At 44.7% G+C, this 12,573-nt stretch overlaps 1 protein-coding gene across 1 annotated transcript in view; it reads right to left on the bottom strand.

Moving 5' to 3' along the window:
* Positions 1–12,573, bottom strand: part of KREMEN1 (kringle containing transmembrane protein 1) — a 54,381-nt gene that overhangs the window by 26,059 nt on the left and 15,749 nt on the right. Inside the window, exons 2-3 of the mRNA XM_070769787.1 lie at positions 10,551–10,713; positions 6,378–6,469 (exon numbers count right to left, since the gene is read on the bottom strand). Coding sequence (XP_070625888.1) covers positions 6,378–6,469; positions 10,551–10,713 — 255 coding nt within the window. The remainder of the gene's footprint in view (positions 1–6,377; positions 6,470–10,550; positions 10,714–12,573) is intronic.

Here is a 12,573-nt window from a genome sequence, read left to right as displayed (position 1 = left end):
TTTTGGGGGCTCCAAAATCACTGTAGATGGTGCCTGCAGCCATGAAATTAAAAGATGCCTGCTCCTTAGAAGAAAAGCTATGACCAACCTAGAGAGCATGTTAAAAAGTAGAGACATTACTTTGCCAACAAAGGTCTGCCTAGTCAAAGCTATGGTTTTTCCAGCAGTCATGTATGGATGTAAGAGTTGGACTATAAAGAAAGCTGAGCACCAAAGAACTGATGCTTTTGAACTGTGGTGTTACAGAAGACTCTTGAGAGTCCCTTGGTCAATCTTAAAGGAAATCAGTCCTGAATATTCATTGGAAGGACTGATATTTTGGCCACCTGATGTGAAGAACTGACTCATTGGAAAAGACCCTGATGCTAGGAAAGATTGAAGGCAGGAGAAGGCAACAACAGAGGATGAGATGGTTGGATGGCATCACCAATTCGATGGACATGAGTTTGAGCAAGCTCCAGGAATTGGTGTTGGACAGAGAAGCCTGGTGTGCTGCAGTCCGTGGGGTCACAAAGCGTTGGATACGACTGAGAGACTGAACTAAACTGTTAAAGCCTGCACTGTGCAAGGGGCTGTGGAAGACTGTTAAAATATATGGTTTGAGGGGGGAAAGCCCCCATAAATTCTATTAGCACCCCTCCGTAAACAGACATACAGTCCAAGTAAAATGAGAGAGCCCCACTGAGCAAATACAGGTTTCAAAGAAACCTCGGGTCCCCACCACTTTAAGGTCTGTCCCTCACAGAGATTCCAGAACCTATGTCTGTATTTGAACAGTTTAGTCCAGTTGGGAAAACAAACAAAAAATAAATCATCAAAAGAGGATTCTGACCGCTAATTCTGGTAACCTAAAAGGGTTCACTTAGATAAAAAGGTTATGTAATTGTAGTTTCAAAGAGAGAAAAGGTGAAAAATGAGACTGCATAAAGTACAGTATTAATGTTCATTTCAACTTCAATATTGCTTTGGGTATGGGCTACAGTTTGAGGTTTCATTATTTAGCTGTAAAGTGTTAGTGATGTACAGAGATGTGTCTTTTTCAAGGTGAAGTTCAGAGCAATGGGAACATGGTGTTGGGAGAGACCCTGAGGCTGGAACAAGGCCGCTGATGCATGGTTTCAGGCCAAGGGTCCACCTGTGGGGAGCCCCTTCCCAGCTGAGAACAGCTGGGCCAGGAACACCCGTGGAGATGGGCCCAACAGCGTCCAGAGTGGCTCTGCCTGCAGTGAATGCTTCCTGGATACTATCACAGCCTGCTTTCTCCTGGGGTCTGGGATTTCCCAAACTCAGAGGAGAAAAGAAAATGGCTTGGAGCTAACAGCTTGAACTGCAGACCCTCTGTCGCCACTGAGTTAATCCTTTGGTTTCCCCAATGTTGAAAAGGCAATCCTAATAATTCAGCATACTATCAGAATTTCAAACTCAAATTACCAAACAATACCCAAAGAAAAATTCTTAAGAATGACCTCAACTGTAGCCTGGTTCCATCCCAAGCCCCCCACTTTTAAGGAACTAAAGGAAATGGGGCTGTTCACAAGTCCTGGGAGGGAAAGGGCACTGGTTGGTCTTGCCATGAGGAGTCCTAGACTCAAATCCTATTTGGCTCAGAGGGTAATCCTCATCAAATCACTTAACCACTCCAGCTTCATTTTCTCATCTGACCAAGGAGGGCAGGAGGGAGGGAACATACCACCTGCTTCACAGAATTGTTGAAAAGGTAATGTGAATATAAGTGCTTTACACATATGAGGTACTCAATAATAACTGAAAAAAGCTAAAACATTAAAAAATCAGTTCTGACATTAAAATGCAAAAAGTGCTGACAGAAGCAGAACATTTTCTGTAGTTGAGGGCCTGCCTTGACCATCATTGCCAAAGTGCCCTTGGCTTTTTACTCAAAGTCTGAAGTTTAAAAACTCTAGTGCTCGCTTCGGCAGCACATACACTGAAATTGAACTTTAAAAACTCTTATTAGGGATCACAATTAGAAGCTTTCAAACCCTGCTCTTTTGGGTTGCATTTCTATAAGGAACAACAAATCTGTTTGAACAAAGTCAGGGTGTCATTTAATTAAAAGGACTTAAGCCAGTGAGGTCACCGACCAAAGGTCCCAAGTGGCAGAGGTGCTGTTGCTGGAGTCCTCCTAGGGCAAGTCTGGGAGAATGATGCCACCAGGAGAGAACTTCTCCCGGATTAGGAGGGAGGAACAATGGCCCGAATCCCTGACACAGAGGCTTAGGAAGTAATGGAGAAGGGCTTCCTTCTGACCCTGGCCCTCCCCCAGGCCTCATCACTGTCTTTCTGGGTCAGGTTTTGTACCCAGACCATGATCTGGCCCCATCTAATTTTTCTCAGACCTCATTTCCTGACCTTTTTTCTTAAAACCGATGTCTTAGCAACACTGATGTGCATGAGAATTCCTGTGTGTGTGCACGCATGCAAACTTTTCCCTCCGCCCCACCCTACCCTGGCTGCTTAAAGTGCAGTCCTGCAGTGCCAGCATCCCAGGGGCCTGTTAGAAACACAGAATCCCAGGTCTGTCCCAGAGCTACTGAATGAGAACCTGCATGTTAATAAGCTCTCTGGTGATGGTAGGTACCGTAAAGTGGGAAAAGCCCTGCACTAAGGCCCTACTTCTTACAGAAGCGCTCTGGCAGAGCAGCCCTGCCTGTGCAGAGCAGACCCCCTCTCCAGTGCTCCCGTCCTTCTGTTCATCTCCTGTACGCAGAGCATCTCACATGTGCTCACCTCTTTATGTGCTGCCTTCACTTCTAAACTAGGGGTTCCCCACTGGCTGCAGACCATGCCACCCCTGTGTCCCCTACTATATGGTTAGAGCTTAAATAATGTCGTTTGTCACAGCTAATCACTTCTAAGGTCCTTGTGATTTTAAACTTTAATAACTAATTTTAAATAAATTTAATAACCAACAATATTAAACTTATTAAAAGTTTAATAACTAACCCAAATACCTGTGAACTATGTTTAAAAAGCACAGTTAGGTGAGTCATGTTACATACTTGAATCTGGATACTTTGAATGTGTTTACACATTCAGTTTAAAATTTTTTAAATATTACAAATTCTTTCAGTATTACAAAAACTATTTTTTGTAATTGAAACTTTCAAGCATACACAAAACATAGGAAAGAATATGAGCTCTTACCCAGCATCAACAAATAGCCACTTTAGAAAAAATATTCTTATTTCATCTGTTTCCCCTGCACCCGTCCCACCCACTCACTCTTTGGAAGGCTAGATCACTTAAAACAAATCTCAGATATACTATAACTTCAGTGTGCATCTGTAATTTAAAAGGGCTCTCTCTATATGCATGCCATTACTGTACCTATTAAAGTTAACAGTGATTCCTTAATATAACATCGTCAGGATTCAAATTTCCCTAATTCGAAGGGGAATTTTTATAGTTGAGTGTGTAGAAATCAGGTGAAAATTTTATTGCAAACCAAAAATAGCTCTTGGAGCCTACATGATAAATTTCTCATGCCTGTGGCCTCAGGATCTAATCAGGGATGTGAAGAAAATGATATTTGTCTTTAAATACCATTTGCAGGTTCTGCTCTCCCCCAACTAGCCTACTTAGTTTCAAAAACTGTATGAAACTTTTATAAAGAATTTGTAGGTAAAAGAGAACAAAGCAAAAGCCATGCGGGGTATTATAGTGCCTGTCCCTCAAAAGCAATGAAATAAACAGGAATAGGACTGGTGAGGCTGACTATTTAACAAGAGACAGACACGCAAAGGCTGGACATTAAGCCAAATGATTTCCTGTTCAGTAGTCAACAGGACTTAAGAGATTCAGGAGGCGGGACAAACAGGGATAGTAAACTTGATGTTGGGATTTCCTTTTAAAAATCTATATTTCTTCTCTCTGTGATAAGAATGGGGGTTCTGAGACACATACTGGCAGAAGCAGTTTGAAGAGCAAATCCAATTTCCTGGGGGTTGTTCTCCTTTTAACAGTAAGTTCTGATCTGAGCTGCATAGGTCAAGAGCACGGTTCAGATCTCTCTCTGCTCCCTTTTGAATCAGACTTGGTCTCTGCCTGCCTACTTGTTTTAGCTCTTTGCGTAACAGAGATTCCGGTCTCCACACAATGGCCCACCATTCAACCACACTCGGCTTTGTCCCTAAACATTCATTCCCCCTGGCTCCTGCTGGGTCTGTTATATTCAGATATGAACTTTCCAGGAATCTGATCATGTCACAGGCCTTTTCCTGTATGACAAGTTCAATGCTGATCATGAATAGCGGGCTTCACACAGAGGGTTAGTATTATTCATGAAAATTATGACTCCACATCCAGAAATAGGGCAAAACTGGCCTAAAATAGGCAGGCTGGATCTCAGTTGAGTCCATCAGGCAATTACCAAGGTCTCCTGCTGCAAACAACTTAGGAGGTTTTCTCAACTCTATTAATCTGACAAATTAAAAGCACAATGTCCTTGCAGACTCAAGGTCTGAGGCCTGGCTCAGTGGGGACCCTGGTGCCCACAGGGTGAACAGAAGGGTTTTCCAAAAGACCAAAGCCAGATACTGCTCCCTCCTCCCACCGCCCTAAACCAAGGGCTCCCAGTTCTCATTCCCAACTTCTGTGTGTCTTCCCACCTTGACCATTTCAAGACCAGCTTTAGAAGCTCTGAGAGGGTTATAAAAGTGCCTTTAAGAAAAATGACATTTAGTCTTTCTTTTGGAACAGTGAGACACATCTGACAAATATTACAAATTAGAGGGGACCTAGGTGGTTCGTACTATTTTGCTGGAATTCTCTACTCTGGAACTCAGTGACCACGTGAGTCTGCTTCCATTGGCCCAAATTATATTTTATAAATGAGAGTGGAGGATTATCTTTCTAAATAAAAGCACTCGGACTGAAACCCCCTCTTTGCCATTCCTAAGAGAATGACATAGGCTGGTACTAAAAGACCATCATTGTGCAGAACAAATGGACCGAGGAAAATCTGCTTTCCTCTCCCCTAGCCCCTTCCTTCTTCACATAACTAGAGCCAAAAGAGATGTTTTTCATTTTAAAAATTTGATTAAGCAGCCTGGGCAAAAGCCTATTCTTCTGGTCTTTACAGTTTTCTCATTTTGGCAGAGCTGAACCAAGGTATACCAGGCTGGAAGGACAGGGAAGTGAGGGCCTAACTGCTGGGCAGTAGTGAGACATGCGAAAGTTTAGCTCATGAAAGTGAGCACTGGTCCCCCCGAGGCAGCAGAGTTCACACTGCTGAGGTGGGCACAAGGAGAGAGGCTCCATACCCTTCCTGACCTGAGGAGTGGGAGAGAAGGCAGGAGAAAGGGTAGATTTAAATCATGAGGGAAAAAATCCGGGTAGGCTTATTATGAAACAGCAGTCCTTTCCTTCAGCTCTAAGAACTGAGAAACTCTATTCCTCTGGCATATTTAACAAGACATTATAAACACCGATTAGTAAACGCCTTATGGCCACCATGTGTAGTTTTGATTTCCATATGTTAAATCTTCCCGCAACATTTTCAACCTTATTTTCAAGTACCTTTCTAAGATCCCCTGACATATCACATATGCCCTGAGGGTCAGGATACCTTTCTGCCTTTACATACATATAATAAACACTGAACAGGGAATGAAGGAATGAACAGATTAGAAGACAGATCTTGTGCTAAAAGGCTGAAGAAAGTGGGTTTTCCAGTAGTAGGGAGTGACAAATTGTGAGCTATTGTAATATAACAATAGAACATCTTTATGCTAATGTAAGGAAAGGAGCTATCACATTGGTTTTGAAGGTATCTAATTAGACATTTACTGAACACCAGCTTTCATGGGACACAGCACATCAAATCTAAACAGTAAGTAGAGTCACAACTTAGTTTTACTGTCAATAAAAGGCTCTTCGTTCATTCTTTAAAAAAAAAAAAAATTGGCCACACCCCGTGGGATCTTAGTTTCCCAACTAGGGATTGAACTCAGGCCCCAGCAGTGAGAGTGCTGAGTACTAACCACTGGACTACCAGGGAATTCCCTCATTTTTGAAAATTAATTCCCCAAAGTCCAAGGTACTGTTTCTTTTTATGGACTGCTACCAAGCTGGTGCATCTCTACCCATCGAAGAATCAGTGTGAGGAAAGCCAGTGGAAGGTGAAGTTCTGGGCTTCTCCATGGAGGCAAGGGGGTCCTGAGAGAACCTGAGGGTCTCCTTCCCAAAAAGCCTCCATGAGAGAAGTGAAAATCTTCAGCCCAGGTGGCTTTCCTCCCACCTGCTCCAGGAAGCCCACCTGCCTGCCTGCACTATCTGCCCTCCCCTGCTCACTCTGGGGCACTGGCCTCCACTCCGAAGGCCTAGTGCTCGGGGCCAAGGGGGAGTCAGGGCCTTACTCTGGCAGGTGGGGATCTCGCAGTACTTCCAGTAGACGCCGTCCTCGTGCTCCGCCACATAGCACCAGGGGCTCACGTCACCGTCTGGGTTTCTGGGGAGGGAAAAGGACACACCCGGTAACACTCCCTTTGTTTTAAGTCAACTGGCTTATTGCTTTTCAGTTTTACCAACCCCCACCAAAACCAAACCAAACAGACAAAAAATCTCCAGCTTCTGTGTTGTTTCTAATAATTCATATGTATCTTAATGCCACCTCTCATGAAGAAGAAAAAAGTGGGACTACTACAAGAATAATGCAATCCACTGCCACAGAAACTTCAGAGCTTGAGGGCGGGGTGGTGGGTGAGCAAAGGTGAAGTGTGTTTACACGAATTCACTGCAGTGTGACCGGGACAACTGACCACTGACTAGATGATTCCAAACAGCCCTGGCACCTTAACTGTGAACACGGGGACCCCATGACTGGGAGAGCACAGGTGCCCATAGAACTGTGCATAAACATACGGATGGAGCCAACGGCCAGGATGGAGACTCGGAGGCTCAGAGTCAAAGGTCCTGAAGATACGCAAAACCCCCTTTACTGCACAAGTTTTCTTTCAATGTTGTATTCTAGGGAAATCTTTACTTGCAAAGATGTTCACCACAGCATTTTCACAATGCAAAAAAGTTAGAAACAATAATTAAAGGTTGGTTAAATAAATATGTCCATATAAGGGAAAGCTAGACAGCTGGTAAAAATGTGGTATAGAGACATATTTATTAATATGGAAAGAAATTCACATGTCTTGTTAGGTTCTTTTTTTTTTTTAAAAGGCAGTTCTAAAACACAATGTATGACAACAATCCCATTTTTGAAAAGATATATTTAGGGATGGATACACACCAGATCCTTGGAAGTATTTATCTCTAGATGATGGGACTATAGGTATTAATAATTCTAATGTTTTTATTTTCTGATTCCCTTTATTTTCTTATGTCTTCTAGAGTGAACACTGTGATTTTTAAACAATAAAATAAAATTCACACGCTCCAGACTCCACTGACAAGTTTTCAATAGGATCAGGCCAGTCAACTCACCTGTGATAGAAATGGGTCCTCTTTTCACTTCAAAATACTAACGTCTCAGAAACTTCTAAAGAAAACTACACCAAAGAGTCTCAGTCAGAACAGAGAGTCCTGTTATCCTGGTACCAACTTCTGACATGGCAGTAATAATTGCAAAAGACTTATTTCACATTTCTATACAAGTAGCTTGGAATAAATGGCTTTAAGGTCTTTTCAACTCTGAGATGCCACGACAATAATGGGCAGTGCTGCTGAAACACAGCAAAAGATGGCAGGGGTTAATGGACACACAGAAAAGCCTTGCCTCTCTCTGCTGCTTTTCAAGCTCCCTTTATTTGGACTCAGAAGGCTGGAAACCTGACACTCCGGTTAGGCCGGAAATGGGCATAAAGACCCTGCGGCCTAAGCTTTTGGAGCAGCCCCTATCAGGCCTGGGAGCGATCAGCCTATTGTGCGGCCCAGAAGATAAGCCACCCTGAAGCACAAAGGGTCCTTTTATTTTTTGTGCCCAAAGGCAGGTGCCAGCACCAACCCTGCTGTCCCAGCCTCTGTCCTCCCACCCCCAACCCAGATACACAGAGCCCAGAGAAGCCCATTCCCATCACTCGCCATCTCTCAGACATTGTGACTGGGATGGCATTGGAAACATCATGTAAGACAAACATGGTGTCGGGTGTCAGCTGAGAAATCAAAGTTGGAGAACTTGTACAAAGCCCTTCTTTAGACAGTATTTCACTGTCATTTTCCTCCCTCTATTCAGTGTTTTGCTTTGATGTAGGATTTGGTAAAGTCTTTCGAAAACAACTGTTTGTTATCAAAGTTAAAACCATTCTGAAAAGCATCAGAAAAGGTTAAGAAAGAACAGGTAAATTCATCTTTGATTCCGCTTCGGTGCTAAAACAAAAGGTCCCAGGGCTCTCTAATGTGATAATAATCGACAATTTCAGTGTCCCTTTTTTGAAGGATAAACTTAGGTCAGGTCTGGTACATTTCACCAAATCAAAGGAGAGGCCTGCAGCCAGCCAAGGCTCAGGAGGAAGGTGGTGCTCCTGGCGCTTAGTGTTTCCTTAATGGATATTTACTGGTATGTGTGTGGGAGCCTAGTGGTGGAACTGGGTGCTAATCTATAAGAAAATAAATTTTTTTTTTCATGTAAATTAAACCTCGTGGGAAATTTAAAATCAGATTTAAAAACAGGAGCACATCTGAGAAGACTTGCTTGATAGAAGGCATCAGAAGAATAGGATAAACGAACAGCCTAATACCAAGAGATAGTTTAGAACAAGAAGATAAAACAAAAAACAAACACTGGTTTCTCTTCCTAAGTACTCTTCTTAACCCAAGCCAACTATTCCCAATAGAAAAGCTAGGGGAAGGAAATAAGCCAGAAGTGAAGTGGGGTTCATTTCTTTTAAATATGAAAGAAAAAAATTAATGATCATGTACAACTTTGAAAATAAAATGTAAAAGGATTATTTAATGAGCATGTGTAATATTAATGCTAAAATGCAAAAGATAGCAAAACGTGAAGTAATATATAAACAAACTGTTACCTCTGGGAAGAAGGCCTTGTTGGAGAGGATTTGGGAGGGAAGAGGTAAAATGAGGACTTTATTTAAACTATATATATATAGTTTATATATATATATATATCTATCTGTGGAGAAGGCAGTGGCAACCCACTCCAGTACTCTTGCCTGGAAAATCCCATGGACGGAGGGGCCTGGTGGGCTGCAGTCCATGGGGTCGCTAGGAGTCGGACATGACTGAGCGACTTCACTTTCACTTTTCACTTTCATGCATTGGAGAAGGAAATGGCAACCCACTCCAGTGTTCTTGCCTGGAGAATCCCAGGGATGTGGGAGCCTGGTGGGCTGCTGTCTATGGGGTCGCACAGAGTCGGACACGACTGAAGCGACTTAGCAGCTGCAGCAGCAGCATATATATCTGTGGTGTTTGAGAAATTTTTTAATAAACTTTTAACACTTCTATAACAAACAAAAAATAAAATGTAACATAAAAAACAGCAATCAAAAAGCAAACTAAAAAACAGTGCACTAGTAGCTATGAGGGAATGGCCAGTTGGTGTCCATTAGAATCAAGATGAAGCAAAGAGATGAAGACAACACGGACTACAGGCCTGGAGACTTCAAGATAAGCCCAAGGGTCCTAGATGTGGGCAAAGGTACCTGGGGAGGGCAGCAGGTAAACACTGGGGCCCGTGCAGTATAGGTATAAATATGTTGTCTCAGCTGGGTCAACAGTGCGAAGATCCCAACATTCTGCTAGAACTGGGGGCAGAGTGTGTGGCTCAAAGAGTAACTCAGCGATCGTTTTTCCCTGCCCCAGTGGCTTAAGAGGCTGCCTTTGTACCTGTCCTAATAATGATTAAATTCAGCACGTGGCTGAACCATGAGTCACGTAACCAGGACCCTGGATATAAATACCTAAGACGTAGCTATAACCAAAGGTGCTCTGGTCCCTACTGACCAGTGACTCTCAAGCTGATCTGGATCACTGACAACTTTGAGAATCTGATCAAAGCCATGGATCATCTCCCCTGACAATCACAAGTACACACTTGAAGCACCATGGAGTTCAGCCCCTATGAGGGTCAGACAGCAGGTGAAAGAGCAAAGAAACACCCGAGTATACTGAAAGGAAAGAAAGAGCACAAATCTGCTGGCTACAGGTGCTCCCAGAGCAAGGTGGTCCTGGGCTGGCAGGATGTGGGACAACACAGGGCATCTTCCTTAGCTCAGAAGCAGAGGGAAGTTCGGGCCACAGACAGTGCTCCACTTGCCCATGACATCCACGGCAGCTTAAGAAGCTGAGTCTTCTGGTGGCAGCGCCAACAAAGGAAACCCTCCCAAAGAGACATGGAAGTGATCAGACAGGAAAGCAGAGCTCTGCAAACCAACATCAAAGAGCCCCAAGTTGAAAAGAGATTCTGTGTTTGTGTGTGTGTTTGTGTGCACACGCGCACGCAGTTTTGCGAGAAACGTTTCTAAAATAGTAACAAGAGAGGCTTTCTGAGTTGGCCAAAAGGAAGACAAAGCTTTGCCTAGTCGTGAGCAAGGCGGGAAGAGACCGGAGGAGGGTCTTACCTGCAGTAGTTATGCTCGCCCACGCCCCCCTCCCCGTTGGGGTACTTCAGAGTGTTGTAAGGATGCTGGAAAGTCTCGTTCCAGAACAGACATGGCTTCCCACCTTGCAGTGCCGTCCAGTTCTGTGTTCCCCTGTAATCTGCACCGTTGGCTGTGAAACATTCTAGGAAAAAGAAAAGACAGAGCAAACTAAGTTTCTGGCAACATCTATAGCTTCCTCCCTCTGTGCTAGATGTCCTGTTTTGTTTGGATGGAGCTGGAAATGGGTAGCGTTTTGCTGGATCCGAGACACAGTGGGTTGAGCACTGGTAGGACTGGGTACCCTCCAAAGCCCAGGCTCCTCTTGGCACTTGCTTGTCTGCAGACACAAGGACATTTTCCCCGAAAGTATACAGATCCCAGCTAGGATATAAACAGGGAGCTGAAATGTATTGAAGCCCATGAAGTGAACCGGGAAAACCCCCAAATCTGGGAGCCATCCATGAGGAACTCTGGGTGCTCAGAGGGGGTCACTGCGCCGCCAGCGTCTCTGTGTGGTAACTGGAACCAGGGCACCAGCTCTAACTGAGCTCTCTTCTACGGCTGAAAGGCTGCACTGACACTTGGATTTAATAAGACCATCGGATACAGCAACGCTTTGGAATCCCAATCACACGGGTCTGGGAATGACTCACATTCCCTGGTAATGAAGAACAGTCCTCCCTATGCTGCTTGAGACGGAGGTGCCACAAAACAGACAGTCAACAGGAGGGAGTGGGCGCTGAGCTGGCATTTTCTTTCACCTCCTTCTGAAATTCCTTCCTACAGGACACGTTCAACATGGTCTGAGTTCCCTTTAATAAGAAGACAAAACCCTTGCAGGTGCAACAGTTGTGCTTCTAAAATCTGCCTTTCAGACTTTGTGAGGGAGGGGTGGGGGCTGGATGGGAACCTCGGCTGAGAGGATTTTCCCCCACATATTGCATGCATTACATTCGCAGAGGTTCACAAGAAAGGCACGGTACAAAGAGCGAGTTCCGAAAATTAGCTTAGTTGAAACTGACAGATAGAAGCACTTCAAACACTTCTTTAAGATGTATCCCTAGGAACCTGACAATCTGGGGGAGTTACGCTAACATTCTTGGCTCTGTTCCTTTCCCTCTCCTGGCATGTGCTGACCCACAACTTCCGGCATGAAGGACTCACACCTCCAGCTCCCAATGTGGGGCGTGCTCCTCTTCCAGCCTCAGCATGTGCATAACACGGGCAGGTCTATACTCTGAAACGTATCTGAAACCTACCCGCAGATCATCTCTCTTCCTGTACCAGCTTCCTCTCCCAATCTGGGCCGGTTTTGCCCAGAATGGCATGGTTTTATGGACAGCCAAAATAATCGGGAACCCCAGGCTGCACAGGACACCTCGCACTTCATCTACATGTTGTGAGAAGGGTGACTTGTCATGTTCTGAGTCAACCGAACCCTCCACCAAGAGTGTGCACGAATTTAAAAAGTTCAAAGGTAACTGAAGGAGGCAGCTCAGTATAGCAGAAAATCCACTGGTCCCAGACCTGATGCCTAACAGCTGTGCGACCTTGGATGAATCACCACCATCCACATCACTGCTGACGTTTACATGGGGTTCTACTGAGTGCCAGGCTCTGCTCTAAGTGCTTTACATCAGCTTATCACCAGCCCAGCCCGGAGGCCTTAACACCCCCACTTTGCAGATGAGGCGACTGAGGTTCAGGCTCACACCCTACGCTGCCTCTGACAACCCCTTGGCCTCACCCGTGCTTTCCCGCTCTCCCTCACCCTGCTTCCTCTCACAGGTGAGTCCTGTGGACTTCTGTCAAACGAGTTCCTGAAACTACCCTCTCCTCTCCGTCACCTTTGTCCTGTTCGCCATGGGAGGACAATATGGTCCGATTCGGGTCCCACAGCATCCACTTTCGTGCTCCCAACAACCTGTTCTCCACACAGGGCTCAAAACTCCCAGAGAGATGTGAGCACTGGGAACGAAACCCAGAGCCTTCGTCCCTGTCT

The sequence above is a fragment of the Bos indicus genome, chromosome 17 (assembly GCF_029378745.1).
Source record: "Bos indicus isolate NIAB-ARS_2022 breed Sahiwal x Tharparkar chromosome 17, NIAB-ARS_B.indTharparkar_mat_pri_1.0, whole genome shotgun sequence".
Classification (NCBI taxonomy): domain Eukaryota; kingdom Metazoa; phylum Chordata; class Mammalia; order Artiodactyla; family Bovidae; genus Bos; species Bos indicus.
The sequence above is the reverse complement of the archived record's forward strand: the minus strand, read 5'-3'. Positions and strand labels throughout refer to the sequence as shown.